This window comes from Gambusia affinis, linkage group LG19 (assembly GCF_019740435.1).
Source record: "Gambusia affinis linkage group LG19, SWU_Gaff_1.0, whole genome shotgun sequence".
Taxonomy (NCBI): domain Eukaryota; kingdom Metazoa; phylum Chordata; class Actinopteri; order Cyprinodontiformes; family Poeciliidae; genus Gambusia; species Gambusia affinis.
In genome coordinates this window covers 2,610,524-2,636,677 of record NC_057886.1, presented here as the reverse complement: position 1 = coordinate 2,636,677, position 26,154 = coordinate 2,610,524, and the positions used below count along the sequence as shown (strand labels likewise).

At 40.1% G+C, this 26,154-nt stretch overlaps 1 protein-coding gene across 3 annotated transcripts in view; it reads right to left on the bottom strand.

Annotated features, from left to right (window-relative positions):
• The window catches only part of brsk1b (BR serine/threonine kinase 1b), a 32,508-nt gene extending 10,142 nt beyond the window's left edge, over positions 1-22,366 (bottom strand). The window contains exons 1-14 of one of the 3 annotated variants that reach the window (XM_044099187.1): positions 20,908-22,366; positions 19,594-19,688; positions 15,496-15,581; positions 15,209-15,349; positions 14,118-14,234; positions 13,653-13,686; positions 13,493-13,561; positions 10,885-11,031; positions 7,191-7,222; positions 5,507-5,671; positions 2,219-2,316; positions 1,782-1,941; positions 1,621-1,681; positions 375-981 (exon numbers count right to left, since the gene is read on the bottom strand). In XM_044099187.1, coding sequence (XP_043955122.1) covers positions 375-981; positions 1,621-1,681; positions 1,782-1,941; positions 2,219-2,316; positions 5,507-5,671; positions 7,191-7,222; positions 10,885-11,031; positions 13,493-13,561; positions 13,653-13,686; positions 14,118-14,234; positions 15,209-15,349; positions 15,496-15,581; positions 19,594-19,688; positions 20,908-20,995 — 1,900 coding nt within the window. In that variant the 5' untranslated portion in view covers positions 20,996-22,366. The remainder of the gene's footprint in view (positions 1-374; positions 982-1,620; positions 1,682-1,781; positions 1,942-2,218; positions 2,317-5,506; positions 5,672-7,190; positions 7,223-10,884; positions 11,032-13,492; positions 13,562-13,652; positions 13,687-14,117; positions 14,235-15,208; positions 15,350-15,495; positions 15,582-19,593; positions 19,689-20,907) is intronic. The other 2 variants (XM_044099189.1, XM_044099188.1) reach the window with 2 other exon arrangements.
• Between the last annotated feature and the right edge of the window lie 3,788 nt (positions 22,367-26,154).

Genomic DNA, 26,154 nt, shown 5'->3' with positions numbered 1-26,154 from the left:
ATTGTGATGGAATTTAAAGTGGCGTCAGCCCTCAGGTGAAGCACTAATTTATAGAATACTACAAGTCATCATTTATTGTCATCATAAGTCCTAGACGTACAAGGAATCAACATGATGTTTCTGGCCATTCCTCCAGAGAAACTAAAAATGTAAAGACATCATATACCAATAAATAAGAATAAATAGTAATAGAAAAGTAACACAACAATAAGACTTTGAACTATTCTGTTGTGTGTTTTTCTTTTCCCCAAAAGACAAAGCAACATTATAACAATAAAATAGCCTCCAAAAATTCCAAAGTAAAAGAAGAGTATGACAATAACAAAAAACAACAACAACAACAACAAAAACATCGTCTTTAAATCTCCGCTCACCTTGCAGTTTGCGCCGATGGAACCGCGGCGAGCCCAGCAGATTGTTTTTGAACGAGTTGAGCCTCGTCCTCCAGTGGGTGGAGCTCGAGGCGGCCAAGTTGCCGCTCCCTCCGGGACTGGAGGGCGGGGTCAGCGAGGCCCCGCCCGCACCGTCCACTCTGGAGGAAGAGGACGAGGAGGAGGAGTAGGGAGGAGTGGTGGAGGAAGGGTGATGGATTTGGTGCACGGGCGTGCCGAGTGGGGTGGGCAGGGGCGAGCCCTGCGGTGTGACCTGTGACACAGGGGAAGGGGTGGCAGAGGAGTTAGAGGACGAGTGGACATTCTTGGACCTGAAGACGGACGGAGAGGGGAAGTTGAAGAACCGCGGGATTGGTGAGAGGACAGGGGAGGGGGAGGGGGAAGGAGAGCGTGGAGTCTGGAGAGGGAGTGACTTCATGGAGTGGAGCTGGGGTCGGTCAGCTTGACCCTTCGAGGGCAAGGTCTGGGTTTTTGGGTCGGGCATCGGGCGGGCGGGCCGAGGAGTGGTGCCACTTCCTGCTTTGGGGTCTTTGGAGGAGGAAGTGGAGGTGGAGGTGACCTCTGATTGGTTAAAGGTGAAGACCGGGCTCTGATGGGCAGACAGAGAAAGATGCAAAAAAAAAAAAAAAAAACAAGGGAAAGGGATGTGGGCAGATGAGACAGGAAGCAATGGTCATGAAATATGATTCATGGACAGAAAATATCAACAAGATATGTGACAGCCTTTTTTTTCTTGCCTATTTTGAGAAATGGACAGAATGATGTGTTTGAAATGAAGATGCGACAGGAAGGCGGAAGAACATGTCTAGCACAAACAGACTGAGCAAGTGTTGCTAAGGCAAAGGTCACATCACAATAAATTAATCCTGGAAAACAAAACTGATAGTTATATGCCAAGGAAGGGAGGAAAGACTTGGTTCTTTCAAAGTCGGGTTCTGATGTGCTGCTATGAGCCAGGAGGTTCATTTGTGTGTACGGACATACAGGTTGAATTAAGTACCGTATTCCAGTATAAAGTTCTTAAAACATGATTGGGAATCATGTCAGATCATCATGTGGTTGTATTGGCGCATTATTTGTTGAAGACTGTAATGCGTGAGACACTACATTTCTGCAAACACAATTATGGCATTTTCTCAAATGTTTTAGAAATAACTGTTTTTAGTGACAGTATATGAAGTTCTATTTCAAGATGGAACAACAGAGCAGAGTAATGTCAAGTTCTTACCCTGGGACTGCTGAGAGGACTGGAGGACAAACCTGTGGACGCACCGCTGACCGAACGAGACCTTAGGAAGAGTAACGCAAAGAGTCAGTGAGGTCAAGCAATCCAGACGTGCTCTGTTGGGTGGAACGCTTCCGAAACAGTGGCAGTGAATCCGTTTGTACCTCTGACTGTGAGCATTCGTGTCCAGAGCCCTGCGAGGCGGGGTGGGAGACCCCTGTTCTGTGACGCTGAGGACCTCCAAGCTCTTTCTCTCCGGACGACACCGACCGTGACGCGTCAACATCGGGGAATCCACACGCTTCCTGGGTGGGTCTTGGACAACAATACCAACAACACAGAAACAGAATTTGAACTTTCTGCTTTGGTACATCTGATCAAGGTAGAAATGGATTCTGTCAATTATAAGTGCTTTTGAGTGATATAAATCTACCAAAGTTGTCTTTGGTAGGACAGTGCTGCACAACATTGGAGGAAATGAACCAGAAATCTCTTGACTGTTGCATTTCTAAATCAGAGTTTAGGAAAGCTAACAGGTTCTGGCAGTTTTGCATGTTTCCCTCATAAGACCAGAAGGAGACGAGAGACAAACTTCTCTTACCAAGGTCGTTTCTGGGCGGCAGGTCCTCGTCTTCGCAGCTCGGGTATCGCTCTTTTCTATCCAGGAGGAGGTAGTAGATCATTTTCTCCTGGTTCTCCCTGCAGACCAAAGCACAGTGAGACAAAGGCAACAGGCTGGCAAAATCAAGAAGCAACGGGAAAGGACAGTTCTCCGGTCAGATAAAACATGGACTGGCTGCCAGGCATTTCTAGAAAGATTCTATATCCAACCAATAAGCTCGGGGTTTCTACTCCATCATGTTACAGTCGTGCTCTCATAGCTGCAGTAGGTAACTTTTATAAAAATGTTTTACATTTTTGTTAAAACTGTCATTATGGATGTGGGACAGATAATGTGTAAATAAACTGAGATCCTCTGGGTGTTCCTACTGCATGACCAGCCTCAGCATTTCCAACAGGCTCAGCAGTGGGGGAGGAGCTGTATGTACTAGAGCAGGGGTTTTCAAAGTATGAAAGGGTGAGCCCCCCTCCAAGGAGCACAATGCCTGCTGCGCCCCCCCAACAGTTCAGTTGTAAAAACTCCACCTTCAGCCCCGCTCTGGCCAAAACCAGTGTTGGCATAGTTACTTTGAAAAAGTAACTGTAATCGGACTACTGATTACTCCTTGAAAAAGTAACTTAGTTAGATTACTGACTACTTCACTACTTAAGTAACTAAGTTACACTAAAAGTAACTTTTTAGTTACTTTCAGCAGCTGCTGACAACAACGTTCCGCCTCCTGTGACACATTGAGCTTTGATCTTTGCCAATACTTAATTGTAATTTATTTTATAATGGCAACATCAACAATGTGTCTCCACTGATAAGGTTGAACTGAAGAGGAGATTGTACAAAAAATAAAAAACGTGAGTAATTTGTGTGGTCCAAGTGTTGTCTGGAAAACTCTAAGAAGGATTTTAAAGCCCCCCCCCTCCCCTAAATCCCCCCAGCCTCCAGATTCTGCGTTACGGCCCTGCGTTTGGTGTCAGCGCAGCGCACAGAGCTCCTCCTGCAGCTCCACAACTCAGATGGTTGCACAGATTTGTGACACTTACCGTAATATTAATAATTATAACGGTGCTAACTTGCCATTATAACTATTGCCAACTACGGACACGTTTATTCGTGGCTGTTTTTACGTTTATTGCGCTGTTCATATTGGTCTCGATGTTTGCAGTTTTCTGGAGCGCAACGTGAAGCTCGACGTCATTCAGACAGCGGGACGGATCATCCAGGAAATGATGGACAGGGAGAGACTGACTAAAACTACCTTAATGACGGACAAATTCTGGGATTTATTTTGAGTCTCTGCTTATTCCCAACCCCAAATGAGTAACTTCACATTCAAAAACGAGCCCAAAAAGGCGCAACCAGCAACTCGTTAAATTTTCAAGCTTTTAAAAAATGAAGCCCAAAGCCGCTTATAATAATCGGACTTGTCGACAGAAACTCAAAATAGTTCCAGTTTTTCCACCAACAAAATGCGCATCTCCCTCCATTGTTTACATTTCTGTTGAATAGAGACGTCGGTCACTCGACAAGACGAGTAGAGGAAATACGATTAAATAACAAAAGAAGATAGTAACGCAGTAACGCAAAAATGATTTTGATAAGTAACTGTAGTCTGACTACTGGATTTGAAATAGCAACGCGTTAGATTACTCGTTACTGAAAAAAGTGGTCCGACGTCAGTAACGTTACTGACATCACTGGCCAAAACATCCTCTAAGGGGGGAAACATTTCCACTGATCCCCGCTCCACACACCCACAGTACCAACTTTTCCTAAATCCACAGAGTTGATCGTGTGCGTAAAGACGCTTTCTCTCACCAGTAGACAGCAAGCAGATAGCTTTTCCGGTTTATTTTTTCCCTCGCACCGCGCCTCCCCTAAAGTGCTCTGGCGCCCCCCAGGGGAGGCGCGCCTCACACTTTGAAAACCGCTGTACTAGAGCACTAAGCCCCTCCCCCTGACTGTGATTGGTTGTTTCTGACCTGGAGCTAAGTGTTTCTGCAGATGGCAGTAGGACCGCGGGGAGAAGGCAGAGGAATTAGATTTATTATCTGTCTCCTGTTCTACTGTCAGGACATAACGACAGTTTTAACAAATATGTAAATAAAACATATCTTGACATATCATATCATATGCTGTGACTTTAAATGCTAATGCCATTTTGTAATTATTGCCAACAGAAGGTTCCTATGGTATTCACATCCCATTTCTTGGATTGAGCGTAAATCCAAAATTTCCTTGGGAAATACATACAGTAACTTTCAAAAAGTATTCATGGACCCCAAACTTTTTCACTCTTGGATACTTTGCAAACCCGAGTGTCCAATTTATGTCATACATCAACACAAAGTAGCAAATCGCTTTGCAAAATATCCCACGGCCAGTCAGACTGAATCAGTTTCAAGACTTCCCACAAAATCTTAACAAGCATTAAGTTTCAACTTTTCCTGAGCTTTTCTGGCATCGCATAATGCTGTTATCTAAAAAATACTTTTCTCAAAACAAGTAAAAAAAAAAACAAAGAAAACAATACATTTCCCCATTTTGTGAGTAAAATAAAAATCTGAAAATGAAAGTAGTACTTTTTTCCATCAACATTCAAGAAGTATTGAATTACTAAGGTAGTGATTTTTCTAAAAGGTAACTTTTAAGTTAATCTTGTTTCATTTCAGGTGTACCAAGATATTTACACTAGAAACCAGACCAAAAAAGTTTCAGTTGGTTGAAGAGATGCAAGTGAAATGTTCACAGCCTGGAAATTATTTTATAAAGTAATCAACCTTTAGACTGTCTCTTTGCAAATCCACGTCACACAGAGATTTTTATAAAATACCTTGATATAACAGCCGTGAATAACTTTGCTTTGCTCTGTCTAATGTGCATATCATAGGTTGGAATGCAAGAAAATCTGAAAAAGTTGAGGAGGTGCGAGCAGAGCTGCAGCTTTTCAAAAGGAAGTGAGTGAAAATCCACAAACAGAGGAAAAAGAGGGACATGGACGGATGGACAGAGATGGAGACACTAGCAGTGTTGTTACTGTCCACTCAGGCGGGTAATGAAGCTCAAAACTGCCCGGCTGCATCGAAACAAATGGGACAACGAGTAAACAGAGAGAGCAACAAAGAAAGAACAGAACACATGAACACACAGTCAGGAGGAAACCGACAAAAAGAGTCAAGGCTTTAGAGGATTATCTCTCGCCTCATGACTCCTGCTGCTGTGTGTCGTCAGTGAGTCGGAGCGGAAAAAGAAGCCGAACGGGTCGCATGTACTCACTCCTCACTTGTTAGGTCCTGTGTGAGCTTCACTCGGTCTCTGAAGCAGCCTAAAGAGTACATGCTTTCCAGGACGTCTGGGTCCAGGTCCGACAGGGACAGGATCCTCTTCACACACACCCGGCGAGGCGGCGGCTGCTCCGGGCAAGGCTCGTTCCGGCCGCCCCTGGCAGGAAACACGCACCGGCTTTAGAACAGAGTACCGGCAGACATCTTGGTTAAAGTCGGAGCTGACAGTAAAAGCGAAGAGGGAGAAGAAGAAAGGCTGGAGAGAGGTTACATACCGTCTGTGATCAAAACCCAGAAAATGGTAGAAGCCATTTTAGCCACCACCAGAAGTTCAGCATGCTGTCATGGTCAGCTGCTCATCTCTTCACACTTTGAAGCGTACTATTTTAAATCCACTCTCTTATAATCTCTTATATCCACTCTCTTAAGTTCTACTTTTTTATCATTACCTGAGTGATGTTGCCCCCCACCTCAACCTCCCAAACCTTCTTCAAATCAGACAAAATTGGTGTCGAACGTTTCCGCAGCAAAGATATTCGTTTGTGCCGCTATGGTTTAAAAGATATTAAGAAATGTTTCCAGAGGTCATGAAAGGTCAACCAGTTCCACCATCTTCAAATCAGTTAAAGTGGTATCAATCAACTAGACTGTGTTTGTGCAGCAAAACTTTTTGTTTGTGCTGCTTTGACTTTGAAGATATTAATGAAAGTTTAAATGCAATTTTGATTTAGTGAAAGTGGGGACGGGGGCTTTTTTTTTTGGCTCAAAACAAAACTCATTTTCATTTTGGGCCAAATCCAGGTCATAAATGTGCCAGAAGGTGTTGATAAAACTCATTCACAAACTGTTCAAATATCAATGAATTCTTCAAGTGAAATAATATTGAACATTTTTTCTGTCCCTCCAGGATTTCACAATTATTTTATGATTCTTAGAAATAAAAAAGTGTTTGTGGTGCTAATTTGGAAAATATTTGCAATATCTGCACTTGTTTATGACGGTAAATGCAGCTTCTATTACTTGCTATACAGATCATGATCTACAATCTGATATCAATCAAGGCTGAGGGAGCTGATTAGTAGAGGTAAGAAAGCTCCAATAAATCTCCAATTATGCATTAGTGCAAAAAAATGGCAGGGATTTGTTGATTTTCTGTAAATGTCTTGTAATGATTTGCATGAAACTGGAGGGAGCGATTGATTTAATTTGGTTAGTAAACAAATAAAAATTGAATTGATTTGATTGATAAAATAATATTTAAGCACACTTAGTGTAGAATTTATAGGGCCTCAAGTTTGACCCATGTAACTTGAAACAAGCTCCTTTATCTTGAAAAGTTACTTAGAAGTTAGTTTTGAATTATTTCAAGATGTTTGCACAAGAAACTAGACCAAAAACACTTGGTATGATTTTATGTTTTGTACAGAATTCCAAGTGTTTCCAGTTGCAAGGACTTGCAGTGAGAGCTGTTTAACAAACTGTTATATTTTTATGTTTTTTAATAAACATTGAACCAGAGAAATCTGAGACACGGCACCGCACCTCAAGACTAGACAGATAAAGTTTTCAAGCACTAGTAAAATAAAAAAGGAGAGTGATTAGAAAAAAGGAAAAGAAAAATAAACAACAGAAAAGTGTTACAATAACAAGACAGAAGACGATGTTAATGTACTTACAGGTACCAGTTGTGTTTTTGTATTGCTTCAAGCTGGAAGAAGAGAGAAAGAACAATATTAGAATGTGGATGAAAGTGTTTCATTGGCGTGAAACACTTTGAACATTGTTTTTATCTATATATACACTTTAAAAACTAAACGTTTTTGCTATGCTCATATTAGTTGCTCTAGTTTAAGTTCAAGGAGCCGATCTGACCTAAAGAAACCACAAGGCTGTTCTAAAAAAAAATAATAATAAAAATTCTAAATAAACTAAATAATAATATCACAGCCACCAGATTCAGGTTACAATAAACAAACAGAGCAATAAATTTAAATATTACCTCAACTTAGAACCAGAAAGTTGAATCTATTTTATATGGTTTTTAATGTTCAGGAGATATTAGAAGCTGCTCTTATTACGTTATTCTGTAACCTTGCTTCACAATGACCTGCTGCGTTCCTCGGTTTGTTAACTAACATTCTCTAAAAAAAAAAATAAAAAAAAAAAAGCCATCACGGAACAACTTATTTCATCTACTGACGTCGCAGCAAAGGGGTCTGAAATTTCAAATCTTTAATGTTTGCCATCCGCAGGCAGCTGCTCCATGTTTGCGTGACCTGCAGGAACGTTCTTGCTGCAGCTGTCCCACATCATCCCCTCATACATTATACACCCTGCAGCAGGAAGTGCACACGGCGGAGAGCGTTGCATCAGTGGCGCGCTGCGTCTCTGGGGGCAGACGCGGACATGGAGAGAAGCAGCATCCTGCGTCCTGCTCGCTTTACGTTCCCTTCATCGGCAACATCGGCTGGTTGCTGGCTGGTTCAGTGAGACCCGGCGCAGGCTGAGCTGCTGTGGTTTGGGTGGAGGAAGCGCGGCAGGCAGACGGAGGCGCGGAGAGACAGGCTGACCTGGTTTCAGGCTCCATTAATCAACAGCTCATCAGACCAACTCACAGCTTTGATTAAATCTGTTGTCGCTAAATGAACCAGACTTTTCTCTCACAGTTGTTCTACAGACTCCTCCTCCTCCGAAGAAGCAATGATTAAAACATCGTCTGCTCCATAAACGTGAATTCAGTTTTTTTTTTCTTTTTTCTATCCTTCAGTTTAAAACGAGTTTGGTTTTCAAAAGGCTCTCATGTATTTTACAGCTGCTCGGCCTCTGGAGGTCGCCACTGCTGCTGTATTGTGTGCTCATCGTACTCACTCCTGACTTTGGAAAAGAAGCCTCTCCGAACTGAAAGCAGCGACAGGGAAAGAAGCTACAGATTCCTGTTCACAAACAGCAGCAGGAAAAACGAGACAAATTACCGCTAATAAAAAAAGATTTTACATCCAGAAATGCTGACTTCCATTATGCCTCCATAAATATCAGGGTAGGAGAGTAGGCGACAAAAGGTTTCTGAAGTCGCCTGCTTACAGACTGCTAAATGTAAACGTATCAACAAAAGGTTGAGTGGTAGAAAAAAGTGTGGAAGAAGCAGCAGTAGGTTTATAGTTCTGCCTTAAAAGTCATGTTTTATAGGTTTGATGTAAGGTTCAAATTAGGAAGGCACCAATCCACTTTTTTCACTTCCGATACAAATATCAGAGGCTCAGTATCAGCCAATACCGATCCGATACAGAAAATACAGCTGATCATTTTTAAATCAACATTTAAAAAGTGTGTGTGTTTTTTAAACACTGTTTAAACTCTGTATCAGTACAACACACTTAAACACACCAGTAGCTTCAGAATCTTGATCAAGCATATAAAAAGAAACAACTTTCATTTGTTCAGTTGGTGCAATTAGGAGTAAAACAATCAATATAAAATAAATAATAAAGAAACTGAAATGGGCAAAAACAAGAGACTGACTATGTTGGTCAAACGTAAAAATAAACTGGAACAAACCTTCTTTCAGATGGTTCAGAAAGTTCAATTAGGAAATCTAAATATAATGTAATATAAATGATAAAGCATGACATCAGAGCATGAAGCATAGCATTAGACAGAATAGATCCGCCCCTATGGATCAGGCACAGTGTCACCAATAATCCAATCTAGAGTGTTTTTCAATATGGGTACCGATACAGACATTAATATCGGATCGGTGCGTCTCTAGTTCAAATCGAATGAGAAACGGAGTTTTGGGGTTTTGTTCAGCTGCACATATCAAAATCAACCAAACTTCTATCCTGATTTACTGAGATGAACCTTTTTATAGAACTTCTTGTTCCAAACCACCAACATTCTTTAGCTGCCTGACATCAAACCAAAGGCCAGCCCCGTCAGGAAGGACCGTGTTCCTGGCCTTCAGCAGCACCCGAGGTCCCTCCGCTCCGCTCTGTCTGTGGACCGACTTGTCTCTTCTTCTTCCTCTCCCGGTAAGGTCTCACGTCAGCTTTCATTTACATCCCATCTTAAAGCAAAGCCTGGGGGCTGCATGTTCTCTTTTCCCTCCCTCCACCCTGTAAACGCTTCCTTCATCCTCAACGTGCAGCATAAAGTCAGTCGCCTTTGACTTTTCAGGTCACACTTTTGACTTTTCGGCAGAAAGAAAACACTTATTCATTGCACGCAATCTAAATGGAGTTTAAAAGAAAAAATCATCCAGACTATCCAGATGTTTACTGTGTCCCTACACTCGGCTGTAGCCACCATACCACCAACACATCGTCCACCTGCAGCTCCTCCAAAGTTACCATGAACATTTCTTTCTTTTTACTTTTATGTTACAGATAGTTGCTGCGTTGGTTTGCCTCACATAAAATCCCAATGAATCCACTGCAGCTTGTACATGTAATGCAACAAAATTTGAAACGCCGTGAGAACACCCGGAACAATTTTCTCAGAAAATTGTGAAAATTATTATTATTATTTGTTAAATATACTAATCATAAAGAAACCATCCCATGTTTTTAAATGGTAACATTTGTGTTTGAGGGGGTGAATACTTTTGTAAGGTACCATGGTTCAGTAAAATGTACTTCCAAATGCTTTGATTCATTTACATTTAGTTTAGTTTTCACTAAATTTATTGGTCTTTGAGAGAGCAAACTTGCATCAATATACCATTATCAATATATTACTTGAAAATGTAATATAAAACATCGATCAGGCCTGTTGCGATAAATTTTGCTGGCCGATACATTGTCCCAATAATTATTGCGATAAACAAAAATATTGTTGTTTTGTGACCTTTTTGAGTAAAATATCAACAATGACATAATAATACAAGTTCACCCTCTCAAAGATCAATAAACTTTAATGTCCACTTAATGCTGGAACTAGAAGATATTTTAAACATCCAAAATGGAACACGACAACCAAAAACAATGAATAAAAACGGAAATAAAAACCACACAATCAAAAGTGTAAATGAAATGGGTTATGACGTCTCCGTAAATTGCAATTCAAAAAATATGAATCGTCAAAATGAAAATCAAATGATTGAGCTTATTTTGATTTATCATGCATTTACTTGATTAATCGCTTATCGCAACAGACCTAACAGCAATATTGTCGTTTATCCCAATAATTTCAGAGACAATTTATCATCCAGCAAAATTTTTTAGCGTAACTTTTGCAAACAATCATGTAAATGAAGGCTATTCTAACAATCCATTTGCTAATAATAATAACAATGAACCAAAACAAGGTCCTCATATATCGGTTTCCTTGTTTTCCTTGTTTTCTGTCCGCCTGTCTTGAGTTTTGAGTTCTTACCGTGAGTCGTTTGTCAGGGTTGACCTCTATCATCCCTTTCAGCAAAGCTTGGCAGTCAGGCGGTATGAAGTGGGGCATGTGGAAAACTCCGCTCTTCACCTTCTCCAGAAGCTGCCGCAGGTTGTCGTGGTCAAAAGGCAAGGCACCCTGACAGGATCGGATGAAAAAAAAACAAAAAAAAAACAATCTGATTTACGTATCACTTTGCTGTTAGTTGTTTCTGTATGGATGCACTAGAATGTCCCGAAGCAGACTTTATTCTGGCACAGATCTCTCACTATGCATCGATCAGATGCATTTGATCGAATAATTTTGGCCGTGATCACATCAACATTTACTGTCATAAATGGAAAACAGCTTTTGGCAGTCTGGCATCAATTTCTATCCCTTGCTAATAGAACTGGGACCGATGACTACGATCCAAAGTGACTCAACTGTTAGAGAAAAGCAGAAATAATAGATATGATGCATGTATATCAACACAGACAATTGTGATATTAGGAATACAGTTGAAGGCTAACAATTTAAGCGGTTGTCAAGTTAATACAAAACTGCTTTTTATTCAAAATGTATGGAAATATTTGTGGGTTTTTCTACTCTGAGATAATAAGACCTCAGACAGTGGATATAATTCTTAAATAAGTCACCTAATTAGTATCCTAAACACAAAAATAAAATGTTTCACCTACCCTCCACTTGTGGAACATAGAGTAATGTAAAGTTTCATGCAGCTAGCATGTCATGGCAAAGCTAACTATAAAATAACATTGGGTTCCATTGTTTTGTTTTTTTTGTTTAGTCTTTTGGGTGATCACTGGTGTTCCTCAGGGCTGCATTCTCAAGTCACTTTTATTTACTGTCTATGTAATCCGTCTGGTTCAGACAATGTAACATCACTTACCATACAATGCTGATGACACACTTTTAAGTAAGTATTTCTATACATGAGTCATTGTTTGGCTACAAAGAAGGTTAAGCTAGAAATTAGCACACAACCAGACTCAAAGATCCTAAAAGCTGCAGAGCCAACCAGAAATCTAAGTGTAGCTATGTAGAAACTCTACTGCAAAATTAGCCCGCAGCTAATATCTTGTAACCAAGTAAATTTAAAAATGCTTGAATAAAGGGGCACCAATAAGATGAGTGCTTTTCTTTTAAGTAGATCATTAAATTTAAAATCCATTGACTGCACTGTATTAGAACTATCAAATGAAATGCAGGATTATCTCTCTGTGTTATTGAATTTACTGTATATTTCTGTATACAAATCGGGTCTGTTTGCTTTGTAAAGTGCACTGAGGCAACCTTTGTTTCGAACTGGCGCCATAAAGAATAAATAAAGTTTATAGAACTGACATGAAATAAAACAGACAGTTGTGGCTCAACCAAAACACTATCAAAGGAACACACCAGGAACACCAGGAAGTTGGAACATGTTGCACCAGTTCTACACCAGTTCTTTGCTTCTGAAGAGTATATAGTTAGAAATATTATTAAGCTATAAGACACTGAACGAAGCAGCAACTCCCTGAAAATGAGAAGAGCAGAAAGTTTTGGCTCCTTTGAATTGAGACTGAAATTATAATTTTGTTAACCGAAGCTTTTCTGACTAATTTAAAAACTTGTTTTAGTTGCTCATTTGCTTCAATCTTGTGTTTTCTTTTTAACTGTTGGGACATTTTTAATGTAATTCCTTCAACAGGTTCCTGTCTTATTTTGTAATTAGCCTTTTAGTCTACAGACCTGCTTCAGGAAAGCATTTTAAACTGCCCTGTTCATGATCGGAGCTTTATAAATAAACTTGCTTTGCCTCTGCACAACATCAATCACTTAAGATTCCCCGACTGGTTTTATTCCTGTAGCCCTCTAACCTCTGCAGTGCGGCATTGGCTCTTCATGAAATCAATCCATGATTAAGTAAAACGCGGCGGAGACGCTCGTCGACTCTGACTGGTACCGTCCCGTCAGCCCATCTGATCGGCAGAGCTGGCACGTAGCTTTGAAAACAACCGCAATGCTACGTTTTAGCTTTGCACTGGTTAAAAACTCATCCAGTTCTTCCTCAGCTCATCGCCGGTATGTTCCAGTTGTATACAGGTGCAAGGATTTTAAAAAAATGTCAAGTGGAAGATTGTTCTGGGCTTACATTCTAGTATGTCTGCCATAGAGGAATGATGATAAAATCTTTGTCAGTATAAGAAACTGTTGATTAGGATGTTCTGAACTAAACTAGGGTGTCCCACAGGCTCACGTTTAGGTCCTACTCCTTTTTTATTGCTGATTTGTTGCCACTGGCTGGTGTCATCAGGAGATACGGGATTCATTTTACTTCAGATTTTAAGTCCTGGATGTTGCTACGGAGAATAGGAGAGAGAAACTCACAGCCCAACTTCCAACACTCAAAATGAGTCCTTCAAATCAGATCAAAAACTTTGGAACGCAACACTTTGCAGTTTAGTTCTGAACTCACTGAGGCTGTAGGGCGCACATCTTGTCCACTTGGCAGTATTTCCATGACGTTAGACAATCAATTAAAATCACACGTGAGTAAATCTGTTTACACTATAAGAATCCAACATCTTCAGAAAAACATAAAACGACTCCTTACCACAAGCAGAGCAAAGAGAATAACTCCACAGCTCCAAACATCGGCCCTGCGACCATCGTACCTCTCTCCCTGAAACACACAGCGGGGCAGCAATAAACATCCAAACACACACACTCACACCCGCATTCAGAAAATACACACTAGGAGAGAAACAACTTACCCTGATGACCTCTGGGCAAGCATAATGAGGAGACCTATGAGGAGAGAACAGGGAAAAAAAGTCTCAACAGCTTCCTTCACAGTGTTAGAGTAAAACAGGACGACACAACAACAGAAAACCAAACGTTAAACAGAAATGTCTTCCTAATTTTAGGTCCTAGATCCTCATTTCTTCTGATGCATGGATGGTTTCAAAACTTTAAGCTCTTAATCAACAATACAAGTGATTATGTCACTTCTCCTGTTAGAGAGGTGAGACATGTTCAAAGATATTCCAAAATTATTTTGTGAAAATTTTTGGCTTTTTGACTTCAGGAAATAATGTTTTTTTAAAAAAAACAAAAAACATTTCATTGTTATTGATAGAATTCAAGTGGGGAAAATATCAATTGAATAAGCCTGAGATTATATATATATATATAGAAAAGACCCGAGTGTTAGATAGAAACCTGTCATTTCTCCTTACCCACAGCTGGTCTCCAGCAGACTGTCCCCAACTTGAAGTGAGGCCATCCCAAAGTCTGCTATCCTAATGTTGTTCTTCTCATCCAGGAGAAGATTCTCTGGCTTCAGGTCTCTGTGACTAAAAACACAGGAAAAAAAAATGTTATGTGAACAAATAGCGTTACGTATCATCATATGTCATAAGATTACACACATTTGAGCTCATAAAAGCGCCTTTGGCTCTCAAAAACTATTCTAAGCATGTTCTAATTGACATATGAAACCAGTTCCTACTTGAATTGAACTATACACACTTATAGCTACGACTGATGATAAAGGTGAAAATTGTTTACATAAAATAAACAAACTAATGCCAATAAAATCTGTATGAATACAGAATAAATTGACAAAACACATACATTTAAATATAAGAAAAGCAAACAACATACAAATGAATAAATATCATAAATTAAAATGCATAGGTGTATGTAAAAGAAAAAAAGTTATTAAACAAAAAAGACATTTACGTCTTTGAAGTAAAAGCAGATTTCCTTTGGATTGTGTCATATCTTCTATAAACTACATGTAAAAACATATTGACTGTAAAAATTATTAAATATTAGATACCAGTTAAAAAATAAAAGAAAGACCATATTACTTATTGACTAGTACATGTTTCCACCTGGTTCAGGCAGATGTGAGGAAAATAAAACAATTTCCTAAAATGCTTTGGGCTCAAAAAATGACAAAGCATTTTTTCTGAAAATTACTTTGTCATTATGATTATTACAATATATCTATTATGACGTGTGTTTCTGAAAATAATTGTACTCTTGTCAGGAATGGCTTGGAAATGAGCTAAAAATAGATGTTGCTATTTTCTGTTTCAGTGTTCAATGTGGCTCAGGTCACAAGTGGTGTTCCTCAAGGCTGTGTTCTTAGTCCTATTATATTCACTATCTTAATATTCCCCCCAGCTTAAACTACAGGATTCTTCAATAGTACCATAGTTATGCTGATGACACACAATATCATCAGCATATTCATTTAGGTCATTGTTAATGATTTGCAGCTACTTTAATTAGAGTTTTGTCAATCGAGCTTTTTACAGACCATATGGAATGACTATGGCAGAAATCAAGGGCGGAGATGATTTGTCTGAAGAATTTCCGGGCCTCTTTGGGAGTCAGCCTGCCTTTCTTCACCAAGTAGTCAAACAACTCTCCCCCAGACACATGCTCCAACACCAGATACCTAAGAGAATAAAATTAAAACAAGGAATTGTTTTCTGCTTTCGGATGTGGTCGTTCATCTCGGTTTCAGACAGAAACACGGCAGAAGCAATGCAGCGTTCTCTTATTTTTAGAGCGCAGTAAAGATCTGGAAACGAGGATACTCACAGGTATTTGTTATTTTCATAGACATCATAGAGCTTCAGAACATGAGGGTGCTCTATTAGTTTAAGAATAGCTATCTCTCTCTCCACCTGCACAGAAGGAGGGAGGGAGAGATATGGAGAAAGGTTAGGAGAGAAAAGAGAAGGTTACAAATGATGGAGATGGAAATGTCAGACAGGAGAGAGAAATAAACCTGGTGTACCGTGAGACTTAAAGAGCAGAGAAGCAAGTCTACAGAAGAGGTAAGGTGAAATGCAGAACACTCCGATGCAGAACAGTCTTTAGTTAGTTCAGTAATTTTAAAACAGAGATGATTAGTGATGAGCAGTGGGGTCAGCATGAAGCCAAGACTTGTAGAGAAAATGTCAGGGTTCCCAACCGATACAGAACCCCATCCAACCCAAAACTGCTGTACGTACCCTGTGCAATTCCTCTGAATAACTCTACCAGTGGTTTTAGTGCTTTGGCACATAAGTCTTTCCCTATAATATTTCACAAACACACAAAGAAAATGGATCTTTGAAATTTCCTCACTAAAATATCCAAAGACCTGGTTTGTCTTAGTCTGGTAGAATCCATCTACCATCTGTTTTACGCTTTGCTTCGTCCCGAGGGTCTGGATCCTCGACCATTGAGAAACCTTTGCTCACTGGAGCAAAAGTTAGCGATTGTGTGATCTGATTTCACCCAATCGCCGGCACTTTATAGGTAATGCATCAGCTCTGTGAAGTTTACTGGAAACTGTGTGTGCCATTAACGATGAAGTGCTTGGCGGGTGAATGCGTGCAGGTGGAGCGGAGACTCACGCTGATACATGGAACACAGCGGGCTGCGGTAGCTGATGCTGAGTGTAGCTTTACAGACTAACCAGAAATGGACTTTCCTATCATGGCGCTCGCAACAAGTGGGTGGTGAAGCGCACCGTGGTGTGTACAGCTGGGATGTACACAAAAGCCTTAAAATGTCTTTGCAAAGTGAGAGATCATCTATTAAATTGGCTGAAGATGAACACATAAACTGGAGCATAGACATTTTTTAGAAGTGTCTTTGTGAGCCTGCTGATTTCTTATTAAATTGAACATAGCTTCAGGTTTTTGTATCATTTTTCTCCAGGTTAACTTAAAAAGTGAGCTATTATTGTTGCAGGTTTTTTCTTCTTTTTTTTAAGCTACAGTAAAGTAATTGCAGGGATGCAAGAAAATAAAAATTCGGGCCAATATTAACTTCCGATATTAATACTCCTGTTATGGCAGATACTTACCAATATTTTACTTCAACAAACTTTTTCATTCATTTAATTGTCAGAATAATCAAAAGATTGCCTGCTTACTAAAATAATAGTTTACAACAGCCTTTCTAAAAATATTGGAGCATAAAATCCAAAAACCAGTTGTATTTTCTTAATCTGAATTGTTGACGTTACCAATGTGCCCGGAAAAGGTATTTTTACAGAAACAAACATATCTCAGTGTTTGTCTCACTGAATAAATGCACTTTCATGATGTGGAAGTAGATGATCAATTTATTTTAAGGCCTTTAACTCAACTTTTTCAGGAGTGAGCCTGAACATGTGGGGTATTGTATAGAAGTTAATGCTTACACGTCCTGGTTAAATCATTTTTGTCGTTATGGTTTGCCTCAGCTATTCACTGTTTCACCTCTTGACCTCTACAGATCCCTGCTCTCCAGCTCCTCCTCGTCTCCTTCCTCCTGCCCTCGGCTCTGAACTCTCCTCCTCCACATCTCAAAAAGAGCCTCATCTGCAGCCTCGTTACATCACTCCTATTAATAAGACACTCCTCTGTTAGGTCTAGTTAAAACGCGTCACCGGATCAAATTTTCCTTATAAAATCAGTTTAAGCATGTTTCTCTTCCTATCTTACAGACTCTACCGAGGTTGCGTTGCCAGGTTTCTGGAGTATTTGACAGAAAAAAAGTAGGTCACATTTCTGGACATTCTAAAGGACATTGAATGAGAAAAATAGGTTATTCTTCATAACTAAGAACATTGTCCGAACTCCTGCCAGGTCAATGTGTTTGCTTAGACTTCTTAATGGGTTCTGAATTTATTCTGCATGGTGGAATTATTTAGCTGAAATTGGGGTGAACTGAACTCCACTGATAGGCTGTAGCTCTGATATTATTGACAATATTGATGATCCTAGTAGTCCCACTAAACTCCACTTTAGTAAATATCAACTCTAACTCGGAAGTACTCAGAAAATATCCATGTCCAGACGTGGACAGCAAACCTTAACTCTCAGAAGAGAGCGCAATTATTTCGAAGTTTTGACAAATATTCACGCTAATTGTTTTGAATGACTGATTTCGCTCCTAAAGCCAGTCATTTATGGCATTAGCACAGGCAGCTGCCTGTGACATGCTCTGAAAGAGTCTGCCTCAGTGGAGAACACGAAGCCCATCATTGATTTTTCGCTCCACACTCAGGGATTGGGTATTGAACACTAATGCTCCCTGTCCTTTAAATAGGATCCATGGGGCTGAGCCACAGTGTGAAATACAGGGCAGAAGAAAAGTGTTCATTCCTCTTTCAACCTTTTTACTTTTTGCTACACTACAAATGCAATACAGAGTATTTCACTTGAATTGTATGTGCCTCTCTGGTTTTCTCATGTCTCATTCTAAGGAGTCAGCTCAACCTGAGTTATCTCTGTAGCCGTGACGCTATAGGCTCAGGCTACTGGAGGACAAACTGACCACTTTTCCTCACTTTCTTCTTCTGCTACGCTCCAATTTTGCATTAACTGATGTTATTCCAACTGTTATCCTTTTGTCTTCTCTCCATAGAGGCTAAATCTTCTATGGAGATTTAGATTAAATCCAAACAGAAGGTCAGACTCTGTAGCTTGCATAGGAGCTAGAGATTTAGCTAGCTCCTATGCTATGGAAGCTAGCTACATCTCTGGCTCCCATAGGGTCTGACGTTCTGTTTCAAGTTGGGTTTTTTCTCCTCTGTTTGCTCAACAAAGGTGCATGAATAAATATTAAAGCTGCACCGATCCAGTATTAATATCCGCATCAGTCTTGATATTGAAAACAAATCTAGATAGGGTATCGGTGACGATGTTCCCGATCTATAATGTCAGATCTATTCTCTCTAATTTGATGCTTTGTGCTCTGAGCCTCGTGATGGTCTATTATTTATTTTACATTATATTTTGAATTTCATATTGCCCTTTCTGAATCATTTGAAAGACGGTTTGTTGCAGTTTGTTTTTACAAGTTTGACCAAGCTTTTCGTCTTTGTCAGCGTCAGTTCCTTTATTGATTATTTTACGCCCAAAGTTCTGCTCCTAATTTGTTCAACAAAACTGAACCAATTAAAATTGTGTTGTCTTTACATGTTTGACCAAACTTATATGAAGCTATTGTTGTATTTAAGTGTGCTGTGCTGACGCAGAGATCTCAAATAAAATTGGAATTCAGTGCATTTATGTCAGTGTTTTAAAAAAGAAACACTTTAAATCAATTCAGTTGTTTTTCAGCACCAGCCAATACCAAACCCCAGGCATCGTGCATCCTGAATACATATCAATACATTTGAAAATACAGTTAAATGCAGGTATTGTGTGCATTTTACTGATACTAATCACACTTCATTACATGTCCTAAAAAAGCAGATTACCCATAGGAATGCTTGTCCAGAGCTGTATTTGCGCTTATGGGGCTATGTTTGCTAAAGAAAAGGTTGTAAATAGTTCAGACGCTCACTTTTATCACATTAGTTTCACAAAACACTGAAGTCCATATCGCCCAGCCGCAGTCTAAAGGTTCTGGGTGAGACGACACTCCCCCTTCTCTGCCTGCAGCCACGGCAAAGATGCCGGGGCCGAGCAGGAGTTTTATTTCAGTCCACTTTGTCTGCAGCAGCTCTCATCAGTTGGCAGACTGAAATCGCTACTATTGTTCAGCGCAGAGAGGCAGTGCCCACACACTCAGCGGCCTCAAGACACACCGACAGGCTTTTAACTGACACAAAATAACTAACCACTCCTGTTGCTGCTTCTGCCGAGCAGCACGACAGACGGCGACACACGCGAACGCATCAGTTAGAAACCCGAACAGAACCGGGCGCCGTACCTTCATTAGAACCGACTCGGAGAGCTTCTCTCTGTTCACGATCTTTATGGCCACCTTCTGCCCGGTTATGCAGTGGACACCCAGCTTCACCAGGCCTGAGAGGCAGACAGAGGGGGAACAGGAAGGAAGCAAAACGTCATAAATTATTCAGAACATTTTTATTTCTTTTATCTGACAGTGTCACAAACGCTGCTCAACTAAAAGCCACTCATTCAGGAGGACTTTCTCCACACGTGTCATTAAAATGAATCTGGTTGACATCCATGTATATAACTCATAACTGGGACTGCAACTAACAATTATTTTATTAATCAATTCTGATGACTAATCGATTGATCTGGGAAAAATTTGACAAATTACACGGATTTTTCATTTAGCCACTTAAGCCATTTTTAATGCAATATTAGAAATACATTAAGAGATGCAAAAACTTTTAAATTCTTTTTTTTTTTTCCCCCACCAGGGGGTCTTTTTGTGGGCTCTAGCGTCTCTTACTCAAAAGTAGGCTGATAGGAAGGGGGAAGACATGCGGCAAATGTCAGCCGTGTCTGGGAATCGAACCTGCGACCGCCGCGTCGAGGACTGAAGGCCTCCAAATGTGGGTCGCGCTACCCCCTACGCCACCACAGCACACCCTTTAAACTCTTTTTTAAAATAAGAAAATAAACATTTCATTGCCTAAAATGCAATCATTCTTCTGGTGAATGCTTGATCATTTGTAGCAAAGGATGAATCAACGTGTAAATCTCCGCTTGACTTAACATTGATACGTTTTTTTTTAACCAGCAAATGCGCCATAGGTAATTTCCAACAAGTTGTGTCGACAACAACGCTCTTATGGAAGTTGGTACCCCTAAAAAAGTCTCAGTTATTTTCTGTAGCAGTTAGGTGTCGAAAAATGAAGTCAGCTAGAGCGCAGAGATGAAAAACCCCCAAAACTATTTAAAAGAATACTATCAAAAAAAGATAACAGCTAACAGGAAATAGTAAAATTGTGCTGTGTGATCTTGTAATCCTTTGTAAAGTTTTTGTGGACCATGATGGCATGATGCCTTATGGAAGGATCTACGTTTTCTGGGAAAACACACAAAGACAGAGGCAGTTATGTTAACTGTGCTAATCTCTACGCTCTACTTTACGAAAACATTAAATTGGAAATTGGCCTCAAAATGGTTTGTAAACAAAGAATCAAATTATGTCTTGCATTGAGTCTGACTGTAAGTGGGCCCCTAGATACATATCTGCCCAGGGCCTCACATAGCGTTGCACCGCCTCTGATTTCAGTTGTATGGGTGAATTTAAATTGGCGCCTACCGGTTTGTCCCTTCCCGAGGGTCTTCTCCAGCCGGTAAGGCCCCACGTACTGGCTGGACTGGCCCACCGTGATCTCTTTGCTGCTCATTCTTGCCAAAAGTCGACTTTACGCCCCCGCGAGACTGTACGGCAGATCCAGATCACGTGCGCACCGCCGCAACGCGCGTCGCACGCGCGCGCGGTGAAAAAAAAAAAAGAGAGGAAAAAAAAGAAAGATTAAACTGGTCGTGATCCGAAGTCGGAGAAGAGGTGTGGGGGGGCTCCTGCAGGCTACTCCCTTCAACTTGTCATGCGGTCGGATCCAGAAGCAGTTCCCTTTCAGCGCCGCTCGGAATGCAGCATCATCCACATGGAGAGGAGGGAAGAGATGACGTGTGCATCCAGCTAATAGTTGGTCAAAGTGGAGCAGGAAAGAAGAAGCTCATGCAGGGAGCAGGACAGGAAGGTTACTTCAGCCTCAGATTGATTTCTGTTAAGAGTACAGTCTCAAATAACCCGAGTCAGAACGGCCTGATTGGATCCATCCCGAGGATCGATATCAGGGACCCCCTGTCCTCACTGCTGCTGCTGCCGCCGTCTAAACATGTTCCCGTAGTCCTCCTAATGTCACGCATGTCCCGGCTCCTGTCCCGTCAAAACCCCGGGGCCTCGTCTGTCTGCTGTCGTCCAGATTATAATCTGCTATCACTAAGGCATAAGCAAGAAGAATGGGTTTTCCAATATCCGGTGCACACTTCGGCTCACCCCCTCCCTGACCCTGCATCAGGAAACAGAGGAAGAGGAGGGTGAGCGTTCAGAAAAAAAAAAAAAAAAAAAAAAAAAAACAGCCTCCGGGAAGGCCGAGGCAGACAGGCGATGCGCCCCCGGGTTCGGGACGGCTGCGGCGGGGAGGGGCTCGCGCCCTGTGCCGGTGCTGCTGGAGGTGGATCAGAACCCGGTCCGATGGTTGAGCTCGTTTCTAGAAACAACAAGCATCCTCAGCTGGCGACTCCCCAGCGCTTCCCCCCTCCCTGCTTCCTCCCTCCCTGGACGGCTGTGCTCATGATGTTACCGCATCTCCTCCCTCATCAGCCGGCGCAGATGATGCACAAACAACTAAACCAGGCCGGCTTTCTGCACCTGAAGACGGACACAATCCACAGGAGCTGCGCTTCGCTGTCGGGATGTCCCTGTCCTGCTGTAGACTGGTACCGCTGCTGCTGCTGCTGCTAACCCTCCAGCCGGTTCCCCCTCTCTCTTTACACTCCTCTACCTCTTCGTTCTCTCCAGCTTCCTGCTCTCCATCGGTCAGCATCAGCATCCGGGTTCCGCTGATGCGGCCCCACCCTGCTCCCTTTCTGAAATGCAACTTCCAGTTTCTCGCCCGCCGTAGCCACAAAAGAAAAATATATATTAATCTCAACGGGAAGGTCAGAATTAAAGTCGCGGAAAATGACAAAACAAAGGTTTTGAGAGAGAAGACAGAAGGAGATTTTATTTAGTTAACAAGTGGCGGTTCTTGCATGAAGAGCGCCGTGGGCGAAACACTCACCCACTTCCTGTGGGACGCCCAGTCTGGTTATTTCTGCTTAGAAATAATAATAATAATAATTAGAAAAACAACTTAAAAATGTTCACACATAGGCAGATAAATAACAACAAGTGTTAAGGTGATGCAAGGAAGGGAAAAAAATACATTTACGAGAATAAAACCATGAGAATAAATTCATATATTACTGCAAGATTGAAGTTATGATTATATGAAAAACTCATATGAGAATAAAATCATAATATGGGGATATAAAGTCAGAATATTTAATCTTATCATTTATTACTCTGTTGTGATAGATAGATAGATAGATAGATAGATAGATAGATAGATAGATAGATAGATAGATAGATAGATAGATAGATAGATAGATAGATAGATAGATAGATAGATAGATAGATAGATAGATAGATAGATAGATAGATAGATAGATAGATAGATAGATAGATAGATAGATAGATAGATAGATAGATCAGCCTCCGTTTTAAAGCCACAGCTCTAAGAAATCTTACTGTGGTAAGAAGATAAAACAGCTTTGGGAGGATTACTGAAACAAGGTTTTAGGAGCGTACAGTGTGATATTAAGTATGAAGGATTAAAAAAAATCTTTAATATTTTGTAAGAATCACACAAATCTGACATTTTCAGGGCTTGGAAACCTTGAACCTTACTGGACTTGTGGAACTTTGGCGTAATAAAAGAGCATGAAAACTGAGGAAGGTAATCATAATCACAAATATAATAATGTAATTATAGAAAAAAGAATTGGTTTGACAGTCAAACAAATGGTTATTATGGTGACAGTGTGCCAGATGGCCGGCTTTCTTCTTCAGACTGAAGATTTTACAAACATGCAGCTTAGTTGCGCAGTCTAATGGAGAAAACGTATTACGTTCATATTTATTTTCTCTTTTTAGGAACAGTATTAAAGCCCCGGTTTAGTTATCAGAAGGATTAGACCGACTGGACGGAATCTGGCTTCAGTGTGCGAAAAATAGTCTGCATGTGATTAATTCTTCTTCAATTAATAGTAAAACTGAAAATAAATCAATTCAAAAATCCCATATTGTTAACAGGCTAACCCGGGTTACCGGCTGCGTCCGCTTTTCAGACGTTACAGATCTGTGTGTGTGACCAGGCTCCACACCGATATGCATGATGTTGGTTCCTAAAGCTTAATCCACGTTAATCTTAATCTCTGGATGTGGTCAGGTTGATGCATGCAGCTCAGATTATCCATCAGTGCCGTGTGTGTGTGTGTGAAAGTGTGTAAGTGCACAAACGTCCCTCTGTCTCTGACCCGCTGAGGCAGCATTGTGAATAATTATAAGATATAAGACAGAAAATAATAAATTCCTCAGTTTCTGCAACTGGAAATAAAATCAAATCACAACAAAGGAGTCGATGGTGAGTGATTGCTGGCCGATTATCTGCATTTTTATTTCTGTTTTTCTTGTTGTTCATAAACAGATCCCTCAAAATTGCTCACACTCTTTCTCTCGATCAAGTTGCAAACAGAAGTTTCCGTGTGTCACGATAAAAATCTCAAAAGTGTGGCCTACCATGTCTACTCAGACCCTTTTGTTCTGATGAGGACCATCTGGTGGAATGGTCCAGTCAAAACCCAAACCTAAATCTGTTTGAGAATTTGGGTCCAGATTTGCTCAACAGGAGCGACTGATCTTAAGAAACGGTGTGAAGAAATTTGGCTCCGAAATTTTACATTTTTAGTCTTTAGACGTTCAAACTTGTGGCTATAATTTCTGCAAAATGCAGCTCTCCAATGTACTAATTCAGATGGACTGACTATAAATGCAAGCCACACTTTTCAGATGTACCTTTGTCAAATTTAAACCATGTAGCATTTTCCTTCCACTGCTGTTTGTTCCATGCTTGTCTTATAAAATCCAAGTAAAAGACGTCAAAGTTTGTGTTTTTAGTAAAAAGTAGAAAAGTCTATTTATTTATTTTTTGCCAACCACTGAATGTCCAAATCTGAGATATATTATGAATCAGCAGCTTATAGAACCTTTACTGAAATCACTGTTAGATGTAGAACCTTGTTTACTCCTGCTAATGTAAGTACATGTTTCCAACCACAAGATGGCGGTGTTACGTTTTTATTTGGTTAGATTTTTGTCCCTCTTATGTTATCATAAACGGAAGAAGATGCTGTTGGCAGATCTTTTCTCTGCTGTTGGTGTGTTTTAGTCGGATGGATCGTCCTCCTGAACAGAGTCTGGCAAGTACAATGCAGTAAATTAGAATATATCAATAAGAAAACTGTTATTTGCTCAGGTAAGTCGACCTAAACACTTGTTTAGGTTGAATATTACTAAAATCTAAAAAACACAATTGAGATTTTTGTTTGGTTAAGGTCTTAAAGGCCGCAATGAACAATTATTTTATTTATCCATTAATCTGTTGATTAATTTGTGGATTAATCTGTCAATTATTCTAATGATTAATTGATTAATTGGGTAAAAATTGTTCACATTTTCCAGAGTTCTCATTTAAGCCTTTTTCCATACAACATTAGAAATACATTAAAAGATGCAAGTTAATAAATAATTCAATTCCTTTTATAATTGTTTTGTTGTTTTTTTAGTTTTAAGCCTTTTTGATCAATCAATTAGCTAAATTGATGATTAATTCAACAATCGATTCATTACGATTAATCGTCTCAGCCCTAGAGAGTCACTGACATCTTCAACATGGAGGGTAAGCCATTGCTAAAGAAGAAGGGTTGTATCCCAGCATATTACTGGGAAGTTGAGTGGAAGGATGACATGTCCTTTTAAAAGTTCTTTTTCTCATGTTAGACAGGATCTTTGTGAATCCAATACAGAAAAACAACTGAACTGACTAAAAATGTTTCTTTGTTTTTAAACAGAGGCATAACTGTGCTGAATTAAACATTTATTTAATAACTCTGCACCAGTGCAGCTCACTAACAGCTTCACAATCATGGTCAAACATGTTAAGGCAACACAATTCTCATTTGTTCAGTCAGTGTAATTAGGAGTAGAACAGTTTCTCCTAATTACAATAAAGAATAATAAAGAAACTGAAACCGATCAAAACAACAGGTTGATTATGTTGGTCAAACATGTAAAATAAACTGCAACAAACCTTTCAGATGGTTCAGAAAGTTTACTTAGGAATTCTAAATTTAATGTAAAATAAATAATAAAGCGTGATGTCGGTCACAGGACAAAGTATAGAATTAGACTGAATAGATCTGACGGGTATTGTGTCATTCTATGCAATGACACCAGATGGAATTTTTTTTCAATATTTTGACCGATACATATATTAATACCGGATTGGTGCGTTTCTAATGGTTACCAGGAAGTACAGTTCAGTTACTAAAATGTTCATATTTGAGTTACAAAACATCTTCAGTATTTCTGAAAAAACCAAAAGGAATCCCTCCTTCAGACAGATTATTTCAACAGATACGACAGACCGGTTGATTTCTAAAGGCACATGACATTTAGTACAGTTGAGTCTAAACATTTCAAACAAATGACATACAGTTTTCCTAGATATAATTTACTGAGGTGGGAACCCTTACATAGAGCGACGTTAGCTTCTGCTTGTGTTTTTTGGTATATTTAATGAAAATAGTTGCTTAATTTTTTGCTTTTTTGTACATTTTGTTACATGTACACACCAGATTTAACAAACACCTCCACAGTCATGTGACTGAAGGAAGC